Source organism: Ceratina calcarata, unplaced genomic scaffold (assembly GCF_001652005.2).
Source record: "Ceratina calcarata isolate Rehan_Ccalc_2016 unplaced genomic scaffold, ASM165200v1 scaffold48.2, whole genome shotgun sequence".
Classification (NCBI taxonomy): domain Eukaryota; kingdom Metazoa; phylum Arthropoda; class Insecta; order Hymenoptera; family Apidae; genus Ceratina; species Ceratina calcarata.
In genome coordinates this window covers 435297-461221 of record NW_017172225.1, presented here as the reverse complement: position 1 = coordinate 461221, position 25925 = coordinate 435297, and the positions used below count along the sequence as shown (strand labels likewise).

The following is a 25925-nucleotide window of genomic DNA, read 5'->3' as shown; positions in this document are numbered from 1 at the left end:
GGGTACCTCTTCAATTTCTTCCAAATTTTCGTTTTTGGCCAATAACTCCCAAACCATTGGACATACGGAAAAATTGCATATGACCTTTCTTGTAGAGGACGGCGAGATCTACAATTTTTGTATAAAAGTTTTTCGCTAGCGTCAATAGTTAACGAGTTATTAACGAAAAACGAAAAAACAGTTTTTTGCAAATTACTCGTTAACTATTGACACTAACGAAAAATTTTTACATGGAAATTATAGATCTCGTCGTCCTCTACAAGAAAGGTCCTATGCAATTTTCTCATAAGTCTAACGGTTTAAGAGTTATTGAGGAAAAACGAAATCTTTTGCCAAAAGTTGGCTGTTTCGACGGTGGGACGGTCGGATTTTGTCAAGACCTATAAAATGCCGATTAATCATACTTATCTAGTAGAAGTAGTAGAAGTTAGAAGAAAAACAACTTTTATTTGAAGTATTTTTCGAAATTTTTGGGAATACTTTACTTTTGGGATTATGTATAGCCAATACATCCTTAATTGCGCTGCTCGCTTATTCGATCTAATAAATAAACATACGTATTCTAGGTCTGTGTTCTAATTCTTGCGATTATTATCAACCTGACAGACTTTTATTTAATGAACCACCACTGACTGTTACCATCTTCGTTTTTTATTGCGAACAAAAATTGATTGTCTCGATTCGAATCTACTTTCCACAGGATCATCAATTTGTATCATTATGTATTTATCGAAGATGATCATTGCCATTAGGAGATTTCTCTATAAAACTTCTCGAAACGAATTATCCTGTTTTGTCGGTTTGAAATGGTTTTGAACGACGGGAAATCGTTTCTTTGTCGAAAGGTACCGATGCAAATTTATGAAACGTACCGTGAGCGAGGCGCATTAAACAGAGTTTGTGGATTAAATAGAAATGACTCGGTCCTCTACACTTCTTTGTCCTCCACATTTCTGATAGCTATCGCACATCCTTGCTCGTGTCAAGGCCTCGATTGAACTCTGGACTATAATAGAAAACCGAACCAACCTCGAAAGAGTAATTATTTGCTCCTTCCACGAGTTCAGTCGATTTATTTTAAAAATCATAATTCTTCAACGTCTTTGCTGCCGGGTCGGTTGAAGTCGCTTTACGATGATAAAAAACAGAAACCAAAGGTCGGTTGGAAAGTTGGTTTTTTGACTTTTCAATTGGAAAGTTTTGCTACCGAGTGACTGTCTCGGTTTATGGTTGGTGTTGGTCGTCCGTAAATTTGAGATATTTATTACGAGCGGAGTACACGCGCGAAAATGCGTGTACCCAGTGACCCAAAGACAGAAGCCATAAACGTGAAAAGCTCGCCGGAACTATTGGCTTTCAAGGATTCTTCCAATCGGTTTTACTCGCTTCTGTTTACTGCGACCTTAACTTCTTGAAACCTCTATTGAGGTGTACTCGATTACACAATTCCTTTCTACTCCATAGATCTGACGATCGTTGAATAAAATTCGCTGCCCGTATTCGAATGAATAAAACGAGATACGTGCATTTTAATCGACTTTGGTTTCGAATGCGATTTCGGAGCAGCGTTTCCGAGTATGCAAACGATCCGGTATTTCAATCGTACAGGATAAAAAAAACAAACAATGTTGTGGAAATGAGAACGAGCGATTCTCGAGAACGAGCGTGTTTGCTGCTCGAGCAGGAAGCGCAAATTCGATCGTAAAGCAGATTCGAGTATGTAAATCCGTTCGGGTATAGAATAACTTTCGTCCTGATCGTAATTAAAGAGGATCGCTTAATTTATGCGCGATTAAACAAAGAGAATCGAACGGTTCCCGATGCTCGACAAGTGCCTGGACGTAGGAACTCGACGCACTGGCAAAAAGGATTTACTAAATAACGCATACGAAGTTTGTACAGTCGAGTGGGATACAATTTACAGAATGCAGTTTCCTCATTTTACGATGGCCATTCCAACGGCATTCTGTAAAAATTTATCTCGTTTTATCGGAGCGGATCGCAGCTTAAGGGATTTCACGAGCATCAATTTGCCGGTTAACGAACGACGTAATTTTACAGGGAATAATCGGAGAGTAATTAAGCTCGTTCGGTGAACAGTTTAAACTGTGCAATTTTGTAACAAGCAAGCTTGTTGTTCCCCCGCGGGGGGAAATCGAATAACGACCGTTCGATGATTACAAAGTGCTACATTAAACGCGACCGGTTGCTCCGATAGCTTTTTTAAACATTTCAATTTGGCAAATTTTATCACGACGACAAGTAATCTCGTTAACCTTTTCCAGTAACTATTTATCCCTTGATAAAGAAAACACGTTCCCTCGTTACGTATTTCACGAAGACTAAAAAGTATTATCCGTTTATAGTGACGCACGCTTTAGATATTGAAAAGAAATTGGACATGGAAACGTAATAAGACGAATTAATTATACAACGATCTGTTCGACTATCGTCTATAAAAAGGGTTGTTTTCTGATTGCAGGACTCGATGGAGTGCGAGGGTGACGGGAGAGGAGGTGGATTAGAGCTCGTCGATACAGCGACCGAGGACTCGTCCCCGACGATTCGAGGTAATTAAACTTTCGTTCTTCCACCCCAACCAATTCTGTCTCGGTGGACGAGATGTTTTCGTTTAAATGGGGAAGCTTTCAGAGGAATCGCAATTAAGGGTGGAGTCAGATACAATGTACAAACCACGAATTCGTCCGAACAATCAAGGGTATTAACGATCGGACTAATTAACCAAGAACTGAATGCGACGTTTCAAAGGAACTTTCATTCAACCTTTTCGCTATCAAAGCCCATTATATTCAACAGTCAGTTGCTCCTTCCCTTCTTTAACGTTATTAACGCAGAGGGGGCATTCATAAAGAGGACAAACAAGTTTCTCGCGATTCAAAACGTTCCTCGTTTCCACTCCTATCGCTAACTACCCTCTTGTTTTACACCGCTTTCATCGCGTTCTATGAGACCAGCGCGTTCTATTTGCTCTTTAATTAGATCGTCGAGGAAAGGGATAACCGAATTAAGAGAGAAAGAAAGCATAACGAGATAGAATAACGAATAAACTTTGCAATGGGTAATGACCGTCCCACGCTTACCCCTACTTACAAGTCTTAGTAGATATTAAAAAATCTATAACTGATGAGATGTTCAAGCACGATTTTATTGGCACGATTCACGATTTATTGCACGATATGTCGCAATGCGTGTCGATTGAAATAATCTCTGATGGCTATTAATTTGGAATATTCATCAGAATTTTCGATGAGCACTAATTATTTGAAAACGTCCCAAGACTTATGAACGTAATTACGTTCGCGACAAAGTATACCCTTAACCACTTAATAATCGAACCTTGGTTGTCCGCTTAAAACGCATCCAGGTAATCGCCCCTAACTACTCGCACCAATTTCCTTCTTCTCTCCTTTAGAGACGCGATACTTTCGATCACGCGATCCAGCCCGATCCAGCACCATAAATTATTTTTCTCTTTTTTACTTCCTCCGAATTCCTTCGAGATTTTAATTGCCTCTGCAGGACGATCGATATAATTTGTAGGCTCCATTTCGGATTGAAGTATTTATGTGCGAACGGGGTATTTTCAAGGTTTTAATTGGAACTGCTCTGGGAGATCGATTTCGATGGAATTGAACTCCTCTTGAGTTAACCATCTCACTAATCAATGCCATGCCGAAGTCACTTCTAGTTTCATTGCTACCACCCATCATCACGATATCTGTTATACTCGATAAAAAGTCTAATTTCTTTTAACGTCACGCGAAGCACTTCGTAGTTAATTCGTCACGATTACCAATCGATTCGGCCTATCGCGAGTCTCGACTATTAACGTTCGCACTAAGTACTGAATGACATGCCGAAATCACTTATAACTGACGCCTATACTTCGCTGAGACTATGCCTACACGTACTCCCTCCCCCAATGATACGTATGTATCGCGCTTCTGTAGTGGTAACTACAGCGATAACAAACACGTAAATTTACTTACTATTAATTTTGTAATTCTTGCACAATATGCGAAGAACTAAATAAATCCTGTAATTCAATTCGACCCATGATACTAGATTTTTGTGCACGATAAAACATTTATCATTTGAATTCAGAAAATCAGATTCAGATAACAATCGATGCGTTTTTCATTATTCATTCTAATTATTACATACTCCCACTGTCACAATGTATGTATAGCATTTTCTCCCACAATGTGTTTGCGGGACGTTCTAAATGCGATATCCTCGTGGTTTGTCACATGCGCGGTTTGAGTATCTGTCCCTTGCCAAGGAAACGAGGGTAAACTAGATAGTACTCACGGAAATATGGGAAATTCTACTTCAGAAACATTTCCGGATCTTTTTTCATTATACCTGTGCTACTGTGTATAGAGAGTAGAAATCTCAGGAAAATTTGATTCGATGAAAGGTCCTGCCTTTTCTAGGTCTTCCCACCCTTCGATCTGCCTGGGAACCTCGACCTAATTCTTCTTAGAGCCAAGGGAACGTTTAAAATACTTATTTAACTTCGCCCCTTTTTAAAATGCTATTGCAATATTAAATATGTAACGAGTGTAAGACCTCTTCGTCTGTCTTTATTTCGATAATAAAGGACCTTTTTGAATGTTGTCGGTGGCTGATAAAAGTTATTTCGTTGTAACAACGGTTGCTCGTACGTACATTGTATCCCTTTAAATCATTGACTAACCTGACTCAATCTATTCGCCCCACTCCCGTCCCGAAGGCCATAGAAAGGGACGAGACATTTAAATCTGGCTATCCCTGTGGGAACGTCCGGCTAGCCGAGTGTTGGGAAAAAACAGTGTACTGGGTCCAGACTTGGCTCTGGACGTCGATATGCCAAAGGGAGCGACTGATGTACGAGACTTTACAAAAGAAAGGATCAACCCCCCAAAAAACATTTCAGGTACAATTTTGTAAGGAACGAGACAAAACTCGAAAAAGAAATAAAAACAGTCGTATGAAAAATTGATAATTGTGTTTCGTTAGAAGATTTTGTGTCTTGCACTTTAGCAAATCGCAGTTCATTTTTATATCAAGTTTTGTTAGTTTAAAACTTGTCAGAGGGATAACCGAATCTGATTCTCCGAAAGTATATTCCCTCGCGCAGCATTAATCGAACACCCCCCGAGTGGACAGGATAGTCGTGGTTCCCAGGAACAGGTAAGCTAACTGGTCGTACCTGACGTCCGTTACGGAGAGGGAGATTTCTCACAGGGGTGTGCGATACGCGAATCAAACGAGAGACGAGAGAAAAGAGAGCAGAGGGCTCGTGCGAAATTCGATGATTCACAGCGGATGACGGGGTGGGTTAGCGACAGGTAGTTCCCATGGGAGGCTCGCACGGTGGATTCCCACAGGAACGAAACCGGCCCGAGTCCACGCGAATTCCGGTCGAGAGATCTCTTTTCACCATCGAGATTCCCTGCCTTTTCAGCTCATTTTCCATACATTCAAAACATACTCCCTTTTCAACTCGACTTCTCTCTTTTATGAATAATTAAATGATCTCTTTACTGTTACATCCTCGACATACGACTAAAACTTGTTCATAAAATATTGAGAAGATGAACTTCGATTGATAATGATATTAGACGAACGCCATTAATGACACTCTATGAATCTGATCGTTTTTAAAACTCACCCGAGTACTCGCAAGCCGTGAAAAACCTCCTCTGCTTAGATGCCGCGGAGAGACTGCTGACGTTGCTGGGCGTGGAAGACGACGAGGACTTCGGATCTTCCTCTGAGGACGAGGATGAGGGCGTCGAACTGGATGAACTCGAGGACGACTTCGAAGAGGAACAGGAAAACGCTAGACTGCTCCATCAACTCGCTGCTTCTTTAGCCAAGGAACTGAAACAATCCTGTCAAAAACCTCGGCGACCCCTGTCCAAAGAGTGGGACAGGAATCAGGTGAAGACGAACTGTTTGGAAGTGCATAGCCGCCTTCAGGATCAGAGCTCGTTCAAGGAAATTCATTATCGTGATAACAAATCTTCGACGAGGGAACCGGAGACGCAGGAGTCGATCCAGATTTACCAATGCAGAGACACGGATCGTTTAAGGATGGACCAGAATCTTGAAGAAAGGGTTCCACCGTCGTCGTCATGGAACGCCGGCTGGGACGCCTGCGCCACGGAAGCCCTCAGATACCTCGTCGAGGACGAAGGACTGCCGCCTCATCATCCCACCATCCTGGCCATGAAGGACCATCTGGATCTGCAGAGAGAACGATCCTTCGTACGGTACACCGCGTAAACCATGAGATTCTAATCGGTAGACTGCGGGTTTCCATGCGAAATAAAACATTCAGGAAATTAAATGTAAATTGGAATTTCCATTATCTTAATTGTGCATCTCACTTTCAATGTTCCGTACGTTTTCGAATAAATTTTTTATATCTTCTATGAATGCATAAAATCCGCAGTCTATTAACCAGTGGAAGCTCATTATAAGTAAGTATTTTTCTTAAGGATTGGCTTTTACGTAGATAAATCCTTGAGAGGATTGAATTTTCGGAAACCTACTCGCTTTCCTATTTTCGTTTTTCAATTCACGCCTGAGTTTTTGCGAACAAACTCGTATTCCATTTTCTACCTAAGCAACGTATTACAATTTTCAATCCTCGAAGAGATAGTTAACGGATTCGTAGATCCGTGGCTTTTCAGGTTCCTACATAGGTACATTGATGATTAGATTGCGGATTTTCATGCAACATCGTAATATCGAACTGGGAATTTCTTTTGTGCATTTCGCTAATAATGCATGAAATCCGCAGTCTGCCGATGATAAAAATAAAAGGCAACTGGAGGATGAACTTAACATCCAATGGCGCGTAACAGATTCCAAGCTTCGCGTTCAATTTAGTTTTTTTACTTCGAACCACTATTTTATTATTTTTTTTTTTAGCACAATTTTTTGTACTCCTTTTCGTTTATCATTTATTACTACAGTATCGTCGCTTTATCATAATTTCTTTTTTAATTATTCATTATTTATTGTACTCTTACCGCGTCTTAGGCTAAGGAAAAATTCTCGCGCTTTCGATCCATTGGACGTTAGATTCACTCCGCGGGAAACGAATGTCAATAAGAAATGTCAATAGTTCATACGCTGGATCGATATGAACGAGGGTAGAAATTTCTTAAATCAACGTCGTGTTCATTAAAAAAGACGTAAACCTGTAGATCTTTATCGCGTTTCTGCACCGTTGTTCTCTGCTTACACCCTCTGACTTAATACTGATTCATTAAAAGTATCTAAGAACGGAAAGTACGTTCGATGGTACGTACTCCAAAACGGATTTAGATCGTCGGAGGGTCGAAAAGCGAGTAAAAACTTACACTACTTTTAGGACGAACCTCGTAGATTATTTCGGAATCGCTCGAACGTCGCATCGCATAATCACCCGTTCTTGACCACTGCCAAGTGCCTCCTCAAAGATCCTTGAACAACCGAATCCTCGCAAGCTTGATTCATTTGAAATCTAATGAATATCCGTCACAGTCTATGTCTATGCGATGCAACGTTCGATCTCGTATATGAAAATAAAGATCCAGTGACCTCGGTGATCCATCGAGAATCATCAGTTTGAATTTTTAAAATCGTCCAGATAGTTTTCAATTAACCGAGTGGTCGACGTTAGATCGATGGAGTGGCCCAGGATCAACGGATTGACCCTCGATCCTGGATCACTCGCTCCAAGAGGATCGGACAGAATTTCTTTTGCGAATCTCGCGAGACTTTCATGAACCACGAGATCGACTTCATCGTCTGTACATATGTATAATATATCGTTTTAACTTATACACGACTATTGTTACTTTTACAATAAATCATTGTAGATAACATTGACCAGTAAAATAAACGAGCGCCGAGTTAATTGATCCGTCTTCGAAATTTTTACTCATCGGTCCCATCTTTCCCTCTCTCCGTGTTATTTTATAAAACTTGCGGGACCGTTGGGCGGGAAGACAATTTTCCAAGTTATCTGCCGCTTCAGCTGCCGTTTTGACCACAGACAAGCGGTAGGGGAGCGAAGGATGAGATCTATCGATGATCGCCGGGAAATACGGGAAGGTAGCATAGGAAACCCATAGGATCTGAAGACGTGGGATATCTGGCACGCGACCAGGTTCAAAAGAATTCGATGGGGCCCAGGATCAGGGCCAGGGGTTTATCGCGGCAGCTTGCCTCTCTACGCCAATGGGGCATCTGGTGTCGGTTCGTAGCACATGCCATGCATCTGCTCCGTCGAGGTACTTTTGTTGTCTTCGACGTTCGTCCGGCGAAAATAAGCTCGAGGCTGCTTGTTACCAAGCGAATCTATGCGCTTTATTCTACGAATCCAAAAAGATTCGATCGAGATATACTTCTGCATCGAGCCGATTCCCATCGATTGCTAATTAGCTATTCGAGAATTTTATCTGTTCTGATATACATTGCTCCGTATTTTTTAATCGCATCAAGGGAAAATCGTATTTCGATTAATCGTACGTTCTCGCGAGCCGAATTCAAATTGTTGTATCCTGAAATTCTAAGTCTTCGAAGAGGCAATCTATCATCGAACCGACGGAAAGTACCGAGCAATCCCGGGACCTGGATCGAAACTTAGAAAGCACTCTGGTTGGAACTTTGCGTTTAACTCCATGGAAACTCGCGAACTCCGTTAAGACCACTCGAACCAAATCTAAAATTCAACTATTTCAGCCCATCCAGATTATTCTAAGAGCTTTCGAACTTCCGAATTCTCCACGTGGCGAAAATATTTTCGTAAGCTTTATTTGAACTAGAATTTGTTGAGGATCAATTCGTTGTGCGAGTTAACGGCACTGCCCGATCTTTAATCATCCCTGGTAACGCATCCTGCCGGGTGTTCCCGAGTGGTCTCTTTTTTGTCTTTTTTCTCCCGAGGCGAAATCGTTTCGATTTTTTGGCCCCGGTTTCTACACGGCAAGGAACGAAACAGCTGTTCCCGCGGCAAATCCGTCGCGTCGTCAGGTGGTATCCCGGTGCCCGTCAGCTGCGGGGGTGAGAATACGATAAAGGGTTGAGGCTTCGTTCGAGGAATGAATTCTTCGGGCTAACTCGCACGGAAAAATTGAGACACGAATATTCGTGGGACCCCGGATCTTCGTCTATCACTTCCTTAATAAATCATGCTTGGCGTTAAAGTATCCCAACGGCAGATGTCAGATTCTTTGAATATCTTTAAGCAGTTCGATATCGCTTCAAAAAATTCACCAAATTACAGGTGAAGCATACACCTGTTGCTTTCTATCTATTCTTGCGCTTTTGTCTTCCGCTGCCCACCGAAGAGAGATTACTAAAGAATGGCAGCTTTATGGGACTTCGTGTCGCACGAAAAAGTCTCCAATTTTTACTGAACGGTGCTAAACAAAATTTCGAAAAATGTTTGAAATAGAAGTTGTTTTCCTTCTAACTTCGATATTTAACGAGTTACGTATGATTATTTGGCATTTTATTGATATTGACAAAATCCGACCATTTCAGCGTCGAAACGGCGAACTTTTGGCAACAAAATTTGTTTTTCCTTAATTACCCCTAAACCGTTGAATCTACGGGAAAATTGTATAGGACCTTTCTTGTAGAGGACGACGAGATCTACAATTTCTGTATAAAAGTTTTTCGCTAGCATTAATATTTAACGAGTTATTGACAAAAAACGAAAAAACAGTTTTTTGTAAATTACTCGTTAATTATTGATGCTAGCGAAAAATTGTTACATGGAAATTGTAGATCTCGTCGTCCTCTACAAGAAAGGTCTTATCCAATTTTTCCGTATCTCCAACGGTTTGGGAGTTATTGGCAAAAAACGAAAATTTCGCAAAATCTGAAGGGGTACCCCTTGGAAAAATCTCGGAAAAATCGGAAATTGTTGTTGTTGTTTATTATTAGCAATGTTCTTTCGACGTCTGATTTCTTTTTAAAAAATACGTTTCTAAAGTGCATAAACTTTTGGGATTGACTGTATAGCCAATACATCCTTAAATACTGAAGTTAGACGAAAAATGCATAGAACCTTTCTTGTAGAGTATGTCAGTATCTACAACTTTTATTTGAAGCATTTTTCGAAATTTTGAGTAAAAAAAGTTTTTATTTTTTCGATACTGGAGTTAAAAGGAAAGAGCGATCACCGACTGTGTTTCGAGCCCTATTGGGCCTCATTCGCTGTCCCAACGATTACACGGGCACTATCACTTTACAGTATTTTTTCGGTGCTCTAATTAAAGCGTGAATAAATGCATCTCGCGTTTATCCTCTAGGCAACCAAGTCATCTCAAACAAAATGAACGCGGTCAGTACGAAGCGCGAAAGAGTCTATCTCCTCGTCGTTAACCGAAGATAAATCTTTATTCATCCGAGGATAAGAAGGTTTGTTAAAAAATTGAATGCTGATCTTCGAGGCATCTACCCTTGTAACGCGTTAATTAAACCCGGGAACCGGTTATGAGGCATCCTCGTCGAAATCGATCAGAAAGCAACTTTATCAAATGCATACTACCCCTGGCAAAAAGACACTGAATAAGAACACTTGAAAAATAAAATGTTTCATACATTTCATCACAACTACAGTAAGCACGAAAACTCTTCATTTTTACCAGGAAAATGTAGCAATTCGATGTTCCAACGACTGAGAAGGAAACGCGATCGGCACGAGCCCGATCCTAATCGAGGATTCCTTCCTGGCAGATGTTTCCTTTTTCATTTTCCAAACCAATCCCGTTTCATTTCCCCTATACGGATTTTAATAATTTTTTTGCTTAGATCATTTTGGAAATGCTTATAGAGTAATGATTGTATGGATATTATGACCGATTGCAAATGTGGTCATTTATTATTTATGTTCGAGTCAGAGGAAAGGTGGGCCGAACTCTACGACACGGTTAGTAGGAGCCGGCAGATGTATACTTCCGGCAGCTGTTAAGAGCATCGTGTGCCTGTACGCTGCACGCGCCGATTGCCCATTAAAGAATAGAAGCAGCTGGAGATTCGATCGGAATCAATTTTCTGAACCATTGTTTCCTCTAAAAGTCTACAAAAATCTATGAACTTACAACGAAATAAACGAGATTCTTTTCTTATTAATCAATTTCACATCCATGATACTTCATGTATGTTTTTTAACACCTTGCACACGCCGCAAATATCTGGTGCAAAGCTTTTAGCCGTCTCTGCGTTCCACAAATAAGTTCTTCTATCTTGAAAACTTGTATCGTAATTATAAAACGACGATAAAATCATTAGTGAGTCTGTTTGAAGGATTATTCCAAGTTGAAGAATTTGTCCCGAAAGAGTCGGGAATTAATTTTGGAAGGGTGTTCCCGGGAGATCCGGGCGTATTGTGCACGGAAACAGCAATCGTCTCCGTTCGAAACGTCGTCGTAATTACGGCATAATTCGAACGATTCTATCTCGCATCTGCATCAGCGTGCTACGAGATTCTCGGACGTGGCAATTCAGCCAATTTACTCGATTCCCTCGACGTACCACAATAGCCTGCGAGGAGACCTCGCGACAGTATGGACGTGGAATGCCCGGACGGATTAAATGGATCCCTCGTTTTCTAAGCTACATCATATCTACCACGAACTGTCCTCTACATGAGGAAATACAAATATGTAACGAAAGAGGTGAATAGAGAAAATTGATAATCCAAAATTAAAATCTAATTAAAACTGCAAGAGTCAAATTAAAAGAGAATCACTGAGACCTCCGAGCGGACTTTTTGAAATATACATATTTTTGTAATGTGGAAAATCAAAAGCTGACATATTTAAGTGATGAAAAAATGTTTACCTAAAATTTTTTAAACCGATACGACTAATGTTTTATTTTCCATAAAATCTACCGGAAGCTCTGCGCTCTAGCCTGGATCGAAACTCGAGGGCATAAAGGGAAAAGGGTAGACACCCTGGGTGCCCTCGACTAACATTTTCCCCCCATATGGCCGGCACATGTGGGTCCCCGTGGAGGGGGGCATAGTAATCGGGAAACCAGCTGATGGTCGCCGTTTCTCGGCCTTCTTCAGTTACCGTTGGACCGTGCCGTGCTTCGTTCAAATCCGGCGTACCATCGAAATATCTCTGATTTCCTCGATAAATTCCACGCAAGGAACGACCTTAACCCGTTCCTAAACTGGACCAGGGAGCACGAGGAGAAGGGATAAAATAGGAGCTGAGTCGAGGTGAGTTCATTGCCTTTAAAATTAGTCCGATACATTTATGGTTGTACTACCTCCGGGGAAAATGTAATAACAGATGAGCGAAGCATGCGAAGTTTCAATTTCCATGCTACTGCAATTAATTGTCCTCCTATTTTTATTCTTGGAGATTCTTATTACTGTATTGTTTGAAAGCCTTTCGCCAGGGGTTGTTTCAATCTCGAATTCTGTTGCATCGATTAAATCTGAAAGTTTTGTTGCCTGAATGAAAAACTTTCCACTCTGGCATTAAAGATAAGAATGGTTTTCAATCTCGAAGTTCAAAGTTTAACTGCTAGTCGTTAGCTCGTTTTAATAGGATTTTTTTTACTCCGAATAGCGCAATTAGCGCTGTATGAATTAAACTTGTTAACTGCTCCTCGAAAGTTTCGAGATTACTACCAAGGTGGTATCAGACAAGCGTTACAGCTCGGGAACTTCGAAGACAGAACGAATTTCCATCTAAAGATGAACATTTTTAGAAGGCAGAAAGTCGGATTCACGGTAGCTCGTTAAAAACTGCGATATCAGAAAAGTTTCGAGTTCTTTGAGCGCCGGCCAACTTGGCTTGCGAATTTTCGAACAAGATAAATGTTTATCGTTCCACGGAACGGAAGAAGTTCGAGTAGAGCCCCAGAGTCTTTTCGGAAGTATCGTGACCCGTGCTTAAAAAGTTCACAAACGTAAATAAGCGAGGGTAAACTTTCTTTTTTCGTTCCCCGGCCATAAAGCTAACAATTCCAGCGTTATGAGTTCGCCGTTTATTGTCGAACCAATAGAAAACTTCGGCGATATTTTTAAAAGACGATAACTGTATTAATATGCGAGTTTATAGAAAAATTCAATGCGCAGAATGTAACATAAAAATATATAACAATATTTAAATGATGAATGAGGTTCCCATTTAAATTTCGCGTTTGCATGATTGAAAAAAATTAGGTATAAACGAGGATCAGGGTGTGGGGGGGGGCTTAGTAATTTTGGCCATTGAACCTCGGTGGTTGCTGGCACGGGGTTGAATCTGGCGACGGGGGATGGGAATCCTTAGTAACAGTGTAATGTCGAGTATTGATTTCGAGGGACTGGTCTTTAGGCTTGTGTTACATGTGTATACAAGACGTCCTACAAACATCGGTCAACCCTGAGCAAACGAGAGAAACTCGTGATTAAGCTGCAAAACGTCGAGAGCAAATTACTAGAGAATCTCAAGACTACTAATGATCAAACCGACAGTAAAAGAGTGTCAACAAAAGCAAAATGTATATCATTAGAATTAATCATCGCCATTTTTTCTTTGAAAATCAAGAAGCGACTTTTAATCGGAGTGAAAAGAAGTGTAGCTGAGCAATTCAATAACCACGCAACTTAAGAGCTTGCACAATTAGCAAATGGAAGAGCGAGAGCTTTCGATTTAAAAAAAACGACTGGAGACAAAACAGGAAACCGTGCACCGTTAAGATTTATTTATAGACTGTACGATTAGCAATTAAACATAATTAAAAATTCTCGAGCAACTTGAGAATCGTTTCTTTTTAATGCATTTACAGAAACTCGAATTGCATAATGTAAGGAGATTGCAGAATATATGAGGATTGAATTAAATTTCAGATGATACCGGATACGGACAGCATTTGTCAGAGTTCCGAGGCTGCGGTGAAAAGCACGGACGCGTTGTATCGGAAGATTAAGGGCAGACCGGAAGGGGAAGCGGCCTCGGTCACCGCCTGGGAACGATATCAGCAACTGGTAGCGGTCGTCGAATCCAGAGGCGGAAAGTTCAACCGGAAGTCGCTGATCGAGGCAATCTTTCGCGGAAACGATCTCGTCTACGCGAGCCACTGATCTCGAGATCTACTCTATCCGATCGAACATTATAATCTTACCAAAGCGAGTTTTAGTAGTTAGTTTTACGAGTACGAGTACGAGTACGAGTTATAGTTTTTATGCAGCGACGTGGAATTCAGAGTTCTCTCTCAATCGATGGACTGAGGATATTTAATATAAAGAACGCAACTGTTGTTAACAGTCTACGGTCTATCGATTAATATTAAATAATCGGAGAACGTTGAGATAACATTCCCGTTATCTAACGATCACAAATCATGCGATATTGGACTAACGAGAATCTATTAAGTAATCTAACGCAATCGAAAATCTTCATCGTATGATCTATGCGCTTACCTCGATCGATCGATGTCACCAGTTGTCATTGACTAACGATTAAGTACACGAATCTTTTCGATGATCGAGTTTCCACGTCGCCAATCAGCATAATTTAATTGTTAACGATGCCAAAACTATGTATTACTAGTCAACACGGCGCAATCGCAATAAGACGCGCTGCGTATACGATTTAAGTAGGTATAATTATGTGAAAACGGAATAAGCGATGTGTAATAACTGCGGTCGATGATCATTGAGATTTATCATGATTTCATCGTGTTGCAAAAACTGTAAAAAGTTTCTTCTCAGCGTGATAGAACTATATGAATGTAGAAACAAACTTCCTTTTTATAAACAACAATTATAAAACTATGACATAAACTCTTGACGTGTTGATGCGTATTATTCTCGCGTGTCTCCTCGACTAACAGGGGATCCAGTGGAAGGGATTAGAGGTGCGAGCACTTGCTTCCACGCACGCTCGTAGTATATTTAATGAGTTAAATAGTTCCGTACAAATGTACAAGATATATACAAAAAATAAGCGCTCGATCTCCATACAATAAAAATGCTTCTAAAGCGTTCTTCTTCACGTACATATACAAATGTGGAAAACAATGAGAGCACATATTTTCCACGCGTTATACTCCATATGGACAGATTACGATGCTAATGAATCGTTTTACTCGAACGAGAAATCGTTCATGTTTTGCATTCTCTTCCTTCTCCTTTGGTAACTTTTTATTAATTGTCATTCTGATCGCGACGATCACGTAAATTTCAAAGAATGTTTAAGCAAACCTTGCGGAGATCGTTACCGAATGGAATTAACGTGGAATTTCTTTAACTCATAGCATTCCTCCTAACTAACTTTCCAACTTGACTGTGACTTCCGCGCAAGCGTTATATAATCTTGTATTACCGATCTCGATCGCTGCGAATTACATTGATTTCTCGTTATTTTCGAATAATGAACTTCTATACGATATCCGTTTTCAAAATCCTAGATATCCTCAAAAAGTCGAAAAGAATTTTATTTCGAAAGAACACTTTATAGAGCCTCTCCATTGCTCTTGTACCAGATTTAAAAACGTCTCTTCCTTGTTCACAAGATTCAACCAAGTTTCCTACAACGAATAGTTTGTAGCTACACTTCCTTCCCTAACGTCTTCGAACCTATTTTCATCTTCGTTCACCAAAAGAAATATCGAAAAATCCTATATTTCGATCTCATATAAAGTCGGTGAGAAAAATCTTTTTAAAGTCGGGCACGGATCCGCCAATATCGTGTCTGCAGATCTCCCCGTTGTCCAAGTAACTGACGTCCGAGTTCCTCAGGGTATTTTTCAGGCTCTCGATTGACAGATTCGGAAGCATCTTCCGGTCTGCGAGTTTGTCGAGGTCGTTCATCGAGTAGCCGAATCCTATTCTCTGTTTCTTCAACCGATACGAGTGCACGATGGGCTTCGCGTTCGACAGTTTGCTTTCCTCGTTGTTCTCGATGATCCTCGGCGTGAAAGATCGCATGTTGACCTTTACCTCGCCAGCTCTCTTCGGGGGCAACAGTTCCACCTGTAAAACAGCTCGTTCTCACGATCCTCCATTATGCAACTGCCGATGAAAGGCCGCGATCGGGCGCGAGCCAAACGATTCCAATTCCTTTCAGCGCTTTTCTTCGCGCAACTTTCTTGGTTGGCTCGATATTTTCATAGCAAGCTGTCGCGCAGCTCCGTGCTGGGAAGGTTGAGGTAAGCAAAATCTTTATGCTTTATTTATCCATGCAGGATGAGATGGAAATCGTTGATGGCGAAGATTTTGTTAGCGAATTTTGTAGTACAGAGTTAGGTGATAGGTTTGCAAGCTGAGGTTTAATAGGGTTTTCGTGATTTTCTTCTATGTTAAATGGATCAACGGAGGATCGTCACTTGCGTGGTTGTTAAGTTTTGTTAGCGAGTTCAATAGCGGAGTTTCGTGCTTAGAGTAAGAAGTAGCGATAAAAAGATCGAAGAGAAATCGCAGTCAGAAGCAAAACTAAGCTGTCCTTAAACTATTTGCAGTTCCCCTTCATATTCCCCCCAAAAGTTTGCGCTTTATGAAACGCTCTTTTTAAAAGCCAGAGACAAATAATTGCGAAAACGAAATGGCAAACGAAAAAATTGCAAAAGATTGACGATACGAAAGGGTGCTGAAAATGTTACCTTAGTTTCCTTACGTTGAAAGTACTCGAAATCATCGTTGGCCACGGTGGTCACGGAACAGCAGCTCCTACTTCGACTCCTACAGGAACTCATCGTGTCGAAGTCACCGTTCTCCAGGTCGCAACTCTCATCGTCCGAGGTCTCGTATCCATCCCCATCGTCCCTTGGACTTTGTTCGTTCGCTTTCTGTATGATTCGTTGGTCCCTCCTCTGATCTTGCTTCTTCAAATCGTACGTCCTCGTGTCGAGCATCAGTCGATGGTAGCTGGAACAATTTTCCATTCCACGTTTCAACAATTATGATCATAGACGATTAAAACTGACATAAATTCTTTTGATTCTTTCGCTTTATAATAGCAACCAGAAATATAGGAATACAACTGCTTACGATTGACATTTAGCGTGATCGAAGCTTTGATTCCTCCTGAGAGCAACTCTGGGATATCTTTGCTCCTGGAAATCGTTATCGAATCCAGCGATCAAGTTTTCCAATCCAAGTACGCTCCTCGCGTGCCTCCTTGGTGGTTCCTCGCGAATCTCGTCCAAGCTGTTGGCGAACTTCCGTTTACTGCAAGGATCCTCTAGTTGCACCAGATTCTCCAGATTTTGTCCGAACACGTCGGTGCTACCGATTTTCCGACGGCTTCCAGGGAATTCCTGAAAATACTCGTTCGGCCTCGGTCGTTTACTTGCTGATTCAACGTTCCTTTTAGCAGTTTCGATCCCGTTCGTCTCGTGACGAGGTTCGAAGGTCGAACTGGCGAAAGAGGAAAGCTCCGCGGGAAGGGAAGCGTAATTGCCGTCTTCGTTCAAGGCCTGAGTCCTAGCATACTGTTGTATACCCATCGTGATCGTGCCACCGGTCTTGCCTATAACACGTTTTCTTCTTCTTTTAACATTCGACATTTTAATTCGACAAATCGCACGCGAACGAGCATATCTATCGATTTCCCGTTCTAGCAACAGCATCCATGATTCAACATATTTGCTTGGAGCAAGCGGCGATCTACTTTCCCACGGCAAACAATTACAGACAAAAATTGTTAAGTGAGGAAAATCGGTATACCTCTGTTCTGGTGACTGTGCAAGCGTCCGTAGAGGCTCCCATTAGTCAAGGGGAACTTGAGCCCGTGGTTCAGGTTCAATTGCATCTTGTACTCGGCGTCTTGCTCGAAATGGCGAAACTTACCATCAACACCGCCTGCAGCAGAATTAGACAGATTTTTTTCGCGAAATCGCATCGGAACGGCGGCCAACAATTTCTCTTCGCGGATTCTTGCGAAAATTCCCTTCGCCGCGATCTATTAGCGCGCCTTGAAATGGAACGTACGGTGAAACTCGCGATAAATCATCCAAAAGGTAAAAATAGTTCCGACGGTAGAAACGCGTACGTTGTATGCGATATATTATACAATCGTAATATCGTTCGTTGCGTTAGTTTTCATTACTAATAATTGCAATTAATTTATATTTGTTACGAATGCCTAATAGAATAACAGTGATAAGAATCGTTTCCGTAGATAAGAGATTTTAATATCGAGTAAAAGAGAAACGGAATCGGTATGCGGTTAGGGGAATTGCAAAATTGCGATGAAACGCATAACTGATATTTCTGCCCGGTTACGCGTCCGATGCATCGGCGGTTTCCCACGCGAACACCGCGAATCGATGTCATCCTCCTCCTTCGACCGTGACGTCGAAACCGATCGAATACCCCTGTATCTTTATCACGGTTCCCCGATCCGCGAATGCAACGTATAGAGCTTATAACTATTTACCGTGAGACAATCTCCTCGCGTGATCCTGCTTCGTGTATACCTTCGCCACGTAGCGGCAGAACATTTTGTCGAACAGGGCTAAGAAAACCGGGAGCAGAGTGTCCTTCACCAAGGGTAACCAAGTCGCCAGATTTTGGGGCGTGCAGAAATCCCTGAGGACACTCGGCCTCACGGACACGATCTAAAAACCAAAAAGAAGATCGTAGCATTACTTATCCAAAAAACCTATTGATAGTTTGTTAGGATAAAACCATGAGTATTAACTGAAAGAGATCTGAACCCTTTCGTCTATTTCGAATTGAATTATAAGACTTCTTAGTTAAATTTTGTGAGCAGATCTGGATCATATTGAAAACGTAGAACAAGGCGTTACGTTGATCGCAAAAAAGGGGTGCGCTTTCGAAAGCGCGTTTTCACCGCGTGAAAATTTCCCGTGTATGCCTCGTTGAAACTGAAAGTCCGCGGCTACGTAAGATGCACCGCGTTTCGACGTTTCCCTCGTTCGCTCTTTTTCATCGCCTCTCCGTTCCTTTCGACGCGACCACGAAACGCGTCTCCCGTTTATCGAACGCGAGTACCGCGGCAAAACGAGCCGGATAATTAGCGGCATGCGATGGCTAGCATTCCAGCCCGGCGAAAGCCGTTCGCTCGATCTCTCGTGGAAATCGTCGATGTCCTGGGGAAAAGCGGATAAAAGCTTCAAGAGGATAAGGAACAACGAAAGATGCTCGTATTCGGATAAAATAAAATAAAGTACGCGTAATATGGTTTGAAAAAAGTGTCGAGAAATCCTGACGCTTATGCAATAAGGAAAGTTGATAGTCGTGCACGGTGCATGGTTGGCTCTCGGCTAGCGAAGTTAACGACACGATCGACGCGAGAAAAAGGTTTTCGGTCGCTTGGGAAATCGCCGTACTTCATACGGAATTATGAGAAATAAACAACGCGTGAGAGAACAAATCCTGCGATTTAAGGGATTTTATGCATTCATCAATGAATTGAACGTTTAGAATTGGGAATCTTGCGTACCTGTTTGATATGAAAAGTGAATGCACCTAACAATGCTCGAATGACAACAGATATGCAATTTTTAAATCATCTACTACGAATATTTGTCTACGAAAACGAAATTGTGCGTACATTACCTTAATTGGGGAACGGTACGCGAGGAGAATGCGCGCGATGCTCGTCGAAAGCGACTCTCGAAATACATAAGTAGAACGTACATGCGTATCTGTTCTATTAACATAGTGAAACCGTTTTACGGTCCATCTAATAAAGTTTCAAATTTCACTCGAACTACCCGTCGAGAGGAAAGAAAATCACTTCGCTACTCTACGCTAAGACACGCGGACTTGAGTAGCAATCGATGATGATCTATTCGTTAACGGATCTCGCCTCTATCTGTTATCGTGTATTTATCGGGCTTCGCAATGAACATTCTACTTGAGATGATCATGATCAACGATTTATACCTCACCTTTTTTAATCACCGGTTGGAGAACGCGAGAGCGTCACGGTTTCGCTTAGAATTCTCGCGGTTCTGGCTTTCTTCGCGATCGAGGTCGATTCGGTTGACAGCTGCTCGGGGTGCCGAGAGGAAAATACAAGAGATCGAAATTTGTGCGCGATTCGCTTCCGAGTCACCGTTCGGGTCTTCGCTCACTTTTTACGTTCGTTATTACTTGAGGTCGATGATCGCGGCAAACGTATAATACCAGGATTAAGTCTATGCCTGTTCTAATCTCATGTTTTTTTATAGTATCTTTCCTAGCTCTGAAAATTCTATTACAGTATTCTTTTTTTACGGGTGATAGAGATTTGAATGCCTGTGTCGTATCGATCTATTGAGAACGAGTTTATTTACAATGAATCCGAAAAATCTGCTACGTATTGCGATGGATTATCTTTATGTCGATGATGCGTCGCAACCTAATTCAGAGAGCCGATAACAAAAACGGAATACGTCACGCGATCAATTATGAATATTAAACGGAAGGTCGAGTAAGTTTCTCCCGAGGCGAACTTCCCCGTCGAATCTTAATGGACTACGATATCGAGGTCTACCGTATTTAGTTCGCACTTTCGAATACCCGAGCCCCTTTTTTAGCGTCCCCCTTTTTTGTATTCATTGCGTCGCACATCCTTGAATACAATTTTGATACCAGATACGGAATATTCTCTATTTACGAATAAATTGTTATTACTATAAAAAACTGGATTGTTCGTTTCGATGATGAACGGAACTCCGGTGTAGGGAGAAAGAGAATGAAACCGGTGATTCGTTCGCTGAACTCGAGCAAGCTTCCGGTTTTCAAGGGTACCCTTAATTACTCACCAAAGGATTTATTCCGTATTCAATTATTGCACTCCACTTTAACGAACGAATCGAATTAGAAAGTTAAACATAAAGCAAGTTTTTAATCGAAAACGAATCAGATTCGATGCTCGTAACGCTGTCACGGTTCGTTGCTCTATTACGAAATACAAGTCTTACATTATCTTTATCGATCTTTGATCAAAAAAAGAGTTTTCCATCGACTATAATAAATTGACTGTAGAACGCATACGAATATTGAATCGATCAAAGTTTTTTAAAGGTGATAACACGTGAGGGCAGTACTTACCAGAATGGGGATGTATTGGAACGCGTAGCAAACGAAGAGTATGCTATAGATCGTTGTTCTCCCACTGGCCTCGTCCACCTGGACTCTCTTTTTCCTTAAACAGGCCCTGCTGTTGGTGGACCCGCTGGTGCACGAGCCACTAGAAGGGTCCCACTGCTGGGGATGGCATTCGAAGGCTCCCGACGAGTTCTTCGAGCTCGTCTCCGAGAGATCGGAAACTGATTTTAGTAACTCCGATTTCGGTGGCCGGCAAATGCTCCTGAGCAGGGCCGTGGTTAAGCTAATCGTAGAAGCTAACAGCAAAAGAGATCGCAAGGATATCACGAAGATCCCGTATTTAAACGAGATCTCCTGCGCCAGGAATACGCAGAGGTCTGGCTCGAAGTTGAGGACACCGGTGACACCGATGCAAGCGCTGATCACGCTCAAGCTGACCAGGTGGTACTTGAGATGGTTCTTGGTGATGTTCGAGCTTCCGTCCCGAGTGGTGATCGCCGCGAACGCTGCGATCGAGGTCAGGGTCAGCTCCTGGAGAATGCTCGACGAGTTCAGCATCCAAACGAGGGTCGAACAGAACTCTGCGAATCACAGAATCCTTCTCTTTACAAGCTTTTATTCGACTCTGGTCGTCAGTTCGTTAGTCGGTCAGCCTGTTAGGGTGCGGTGTATTATGGATCTATTTCGATCGCATATCGTTTCTTCAACTCGGATCGGAGAATCGATCGATGCCTCGTTTTCGTGATTTCCTGCGTGGTATACGTTACCTCCAAAGTGATTGCTCGGTCGGATGAGTGTAAGAATGGCATAGGAGAGCAATCCCAGTTGGTGCGCCAGACTCTGAGAGAGCACGGCTACCGTGAAGACGTCGATCCTTCTCTTCGCGGAAGATGGCTGGTTCTGATAAATCAGAAGCGACCAAGATAGCAGCAGGATGCATATCGGTGAACCTACGCAGGTGGGCAGCCATTCTCCTACCTCGCTTCGCATCTCTGTAATCAAACATTTAAGAAAAGTAAGAAATAAGGCACGGAAGGAGCAGCGAGAGAGAAATTATATTATTATGAATTATTATTGTAATAAATGTTTCGGAAAGAGTTCTCAGGCAGTGAGAGTGGCGATGCCTTAATCTCGATGAAAGCTCCGTGTAATTAGCGTCGCGCGCGACGAATTATTACGTCCCCGAGAGAAGGAACGGGCAGATTGTTAATCGACGGTTTATTATCGCGGAAGGAAGAACGAGATTCTCGGTTGGTTTCACAGGTAAAACGTCAACGAAGAGCGATGCATGCTTGCGCGCGTAGAGACATTTTTCTTCCTCGTTTCACGCGTCTGTTTCACGTGCAATCGATCGCCGGGCAACTTTCTATTCCGCGTGCACAGTACCACAAATTTGAACGCATTTATAACATAATCGGATGTATAGAATGAGAATATATCTAAAGCAGATTTTCAGAACTGGTACCGTGAACGTATTATTTTACTTGAAAATCTGTGATCTAGTAATGCCATCCGCGAGGAAGTGAAATTGGTTTAAAAGTAGAAAAGCTACCGGAAACTGGGTCGATTCCCTTTCCACTGATAACAATGTTGTTTCGAGGAAACCAGTCCGAAGATCTTGTCTCTATTATTCTCGGCTCTTTTACTGGATGCGAACGTTGCTGCTGTTTTCTGCCGGAAGTGGGTTACGAGGAAGAAAGTCGAAAACACGCGCGGATAATACCGCGCGAAAGGAATTTACTTTCGCAGAAATTCGGAAGGGTGGGTCAGCGTTTACTCTCTTCATCGAGAGACTGAACAAGGTGACTGGCTATGAGCTAAACTTGCAAGGCTCGAATTCTTTCCCTAAAAACGATAAGATTTTACGAGAAATTCCTCCGGACCAGTCGAGAAACCAGTTTAGAAACCGACTGGTGTATACTTCCCGATAGAAGTTTAAACGCGACGAAAGAAAAAGGGAGAAAAATGATCTCGGCAGTCCGAATACAAAACTGTACGAAGTAATTGCTAATCGAACGCACATTTCTATTATTCACGCATCTGTATAATTCGATCAGCCTGCAATGCCGAAGAATTATTATTGACGAACCATGCCAAGCGTTGACTTAAGCCTGATCTGGTTGACCCTAGCTCTGAGCAATTCGTAAGACCTGTACTGTTCGAATCCCGAAAAGGGAGACTGTAAAACCGACAGTGAGAAGATCGATTTCGCTCGCGAGGGATTTAAAATAACTCGCGCGGCAAGTAGTCAACGGGTTAAAAGCCATGCACGCGCGCTCAACTGGTTTGTATCAGGCGGTAAAAAATGTTTCCTCGCTTTGATCGAGGAAATCGAGCAATTTCACCTATTTAATTGTATGAACGCGTTCTTGTTCAAACGTCTGCGATACGGCTCGGTTTTATCAGTACCTATACCCAGCTGTTCGAGATTTAATTACGCGTAGCTCGTACGAAGGCGAAGCGGAGGTAACGGCAATTCTCGCAATTACCTTTAGCGAGATAAAATTACGTTTCATGATTGTGACCTCTCGCCAATTAGGGCTTCGCTCTGTCGAGCAATCAGTCGACCTACGTGAAAACGATATCGCGGTGTCACGGGGTACAACGTATCGTGGCCTCGGTAAAACTGGATGCTCTAACTCGGTCATGTGTGAAACTCTTACCGCCCACTCTTTTCACGGTATCGTTTCCTCTTTATATGCTCCCGTCTCTCTTCTCCGGAGACTTCGAGAGGACCCCGGCCTCCACCTTGAAACCGCTTCTCACGATACGATTATGCGCGATCATCCGGTCAGAAATTTTGTTTACATTACCTCGTTTCATCAAATATAATACGTAGTTACTTATGAATGAAATGCACGAACTTTGAACGTCCTAAATATGATAAATTGTGCCGCTATTTTTACTTTTTAAGGGATCTTACCTAACTGTTGCGTTACTCGACTTTTTGCCGAGAGTAATACGTGATCATGCGATCCGCTTCCACGGAACTTGAAACGATTTCATGATTCACGAATCCTAACTATTAAGAAACTACCGATGAACGAGGAGAATGATCTGTAACGAGCGCGTGTCCGAGCTCTAACTCCGGAGATAATTCTAGCGAATTAGAGGGGTCTAATTCGAGTAGTTGGCACCGGTGCACCGTGGTAAACTGCATGGGCAAAAGTGGGTTACGAATACCCACGGCGAGAAAGTCACCGATCTGTCCCGACGTCGAGGAAAGATTAGGCGCGGCCGGTTTGCATCGGCGATCACCGTACGTACGTACCTACGTACGTACGGTTCAACGTACTACCCAGACCGATCGTCTCCGCGTAGATTTAGGCCGGCCTCCCGCTCTACGGCTTCGGAGCATCGATACTTTTTGCACTCCACCGCGGTGTCGAGTACGCGCGTGCCAAATTCCAAACGTAACCGCTATGGTCTATGCACGCTGTTTCGAGGTCAGGGAAGAACGGCTATTTCTCGGGATAGGAATCTCCTCTCCTCGTGTCTTTACATCCTCTCGCGTCGCGTATCTACATTCTGAAACGCGTGGACCATCGGAATTTCAAGTATGAAACTCGCCACGGACGAATGATGTATTAAAACGAAAATTGCTATCTTGAATCTGTGGTACCGGACACGAAATTAGGATACTTCTAACGAGGGCAATTTCGCGAAATTGCAGCGTACCTGGATCGGTGTATCCGATCATTTACGTTGTTATGCTCATTGAGCGAATTAATGCAGCGTTCGTGAAGCCGGTGCAAGGACGCGAGGCGGAGATGTCCTTGATACACCACGAATCATTTCCGACGTTAACGAGGGATGACGAGCGGAAAGAGTAAAATAAGAATTTCTTTGCGAGCTTAAGTATGTATGTACTCACTGCAGAATGTTAATGATTATGCGGAACTGTCGCGCGAGGAATGCAACCGCATCGCTATTTGGAGGAGCCTGCGGATGCGCGCGATCTCGATCGATCGGATCCTCTCGAGCCGGTGCCAACGCGGTTTCTACGCGATTTTCTGCTTCCGCCTCTGGCAAAAAGTGGCTCGGGTGAACAAACCGAAATAATCTTAGCTCCCGCCAAAACCATTTGAACCAACTCCCGCACCACAATTACAGATACCTCCGACCTCGTAGAGTCCATAAATATCGGACCATTTTTTCAAATTGTATGACTGATAGAATCCTACTTTCTTTTTTTAATTTTATTTCGAGTACACGAGTGTGAACTTTCACTGTTTCAAATTTTACTGGTCCTTCTAATCGCGGTCTCAATATGGGCACCAAATTTAACTCGGAATCGCAGTTCCAATGCGCGTAACAAATAATACGAGTTGTCGCCGAATGCTCGTAGGTACGAACGCGTTTTTCGCGGTACCAGCTGTACTCGGGCGGATAATATTGCCGCGAAGAGGCTCGGACCGGGACTGACTAGCCATCGGATTCATTTGGGTCAGCAGCGTAACGTAGTATAGCGAAAGGTAGGAGGACTCCGAGTATACTACTGTCTGTTATACGGGCAAAGTGAAGGTGTGTTATAACGGAGCTATCTTCGCGGTGCGGTATAGTTCGATTCGTATCGCACTAATAAATCCCGTGAAATTCAACCAACTTTCGTTCGAGGAAAAAATAGAAAAAGGAAAGTTTTTTTATGTGGACCGCTTTCCGTGTATCTAAATGTAAAGAGAGGTGCGGTATCGCGTTTTTACCGCGCTTCTCCATGTAAAAAATAATATTACGTAAGTTAGATATAGAATTTGTCGCGTTACGTAAAAGATAGGACTTGAAAATTAACTCACACTGTTTTGAGAGCGAAGCGAAGGAGGCGGAACGTGCAGGAAGACAAAGGTACGTTCTTCGCAGGAACATCCAACATCAACACTTTATTATCACGCGTAATCCATTAACA

At 42.4% G+C, this 25925-nt stretch overlaps 3 protein-coding genes across 8 annotated transcripts in view; 1 reads left to right on the top strand and 2 right to left on the bottom strand.

Annotated features, from left to right (window-relative positions):
• LOC108627667 (protein 5NUC) overlaps nucleotides 1-5795 on the bottom strand; it is a 22765-nt gene extending 16970 nt beyond the window's left edge. The window contains exon 1 of the mRNA XM_018029013.2: nucleotides 5678-5795. The gene's annotated coding sequence lies outside the window, so the exon portion shown is untranslated. The remainder of the gene's footprint in view (nucleotides 1-5677) is intronic.
• The window catches only part of LOC108627670 (uncharacterized), a 13689-nt gene extending 5767 nt beyond the window's left edge, over nucleotides 1-7922 (top strand). The window contains exons 2-3 of the mRNA XM_018029024.2: nucleotides 2483-2570; nucleotides 5717-7922. Of these exons, the coding sequence (XP_017884513.1) occupies nucleotides 2483-2570; nucleotides 5717-6294 (666 nt within the window). The 3' untranslated portion in view covers nucleotides 6295-7922. The remainder of the gene's footprint in view (nucleotides 1-2482; nucleotides 2571-5716) is intronic.
• Nucleotides 7923-14891: 6969 nt separating this feature from the next.
• LOC108627665 (uncharacterized) lies at nucleotides 14892-25904 on the bottom strand. Of its 6 annotated transcripts, none has more exons than XM_018029004.2 (8): nucleotides 25816-25904; nucleotides 21790-22014; nucleotides 21026-21603; nucleotides 18399-18579; nucleotides 17687-17821; nucleotides 17009-17489; nucleotides 16621-16885; nucleotides 14892-15994 (listed from the first exon to the last, which is right to left on the bottom strand). In XM_018029004.2, exons 2-8 carry the CDS (start codon nucleotides 22010-22012, stop codon nucleotides 15653-15655), a joined length of 2205 nt encoding a protein of 734 aa, XP_017884493.1. In that variant the 5' UTR covers nucleotides 22013-22014; nucleotides 25816-25904; the 3' UTR covers nucleotides 14892-15652. The 6 variants fall into 6 exon arrangements, with proteins under 6 accessions (XP_017884493.1, XP_017884495.1, XP_017884492.1 ...); XM_018029006.2 differs by lacking the exon at nucleotides 25816-25904 and adding an exon at nucleotides 24897-25472 and having other exon boundaries at nucleotides 16635-16885; XM_018029003.2 differs by lacking the exon at nucleotides 25816-25904 and adding an exon at nucleotides 24897-25471.
• Between the last annotated feature and the right edge of the window lie 21 nt (nucleotides 25905-25925).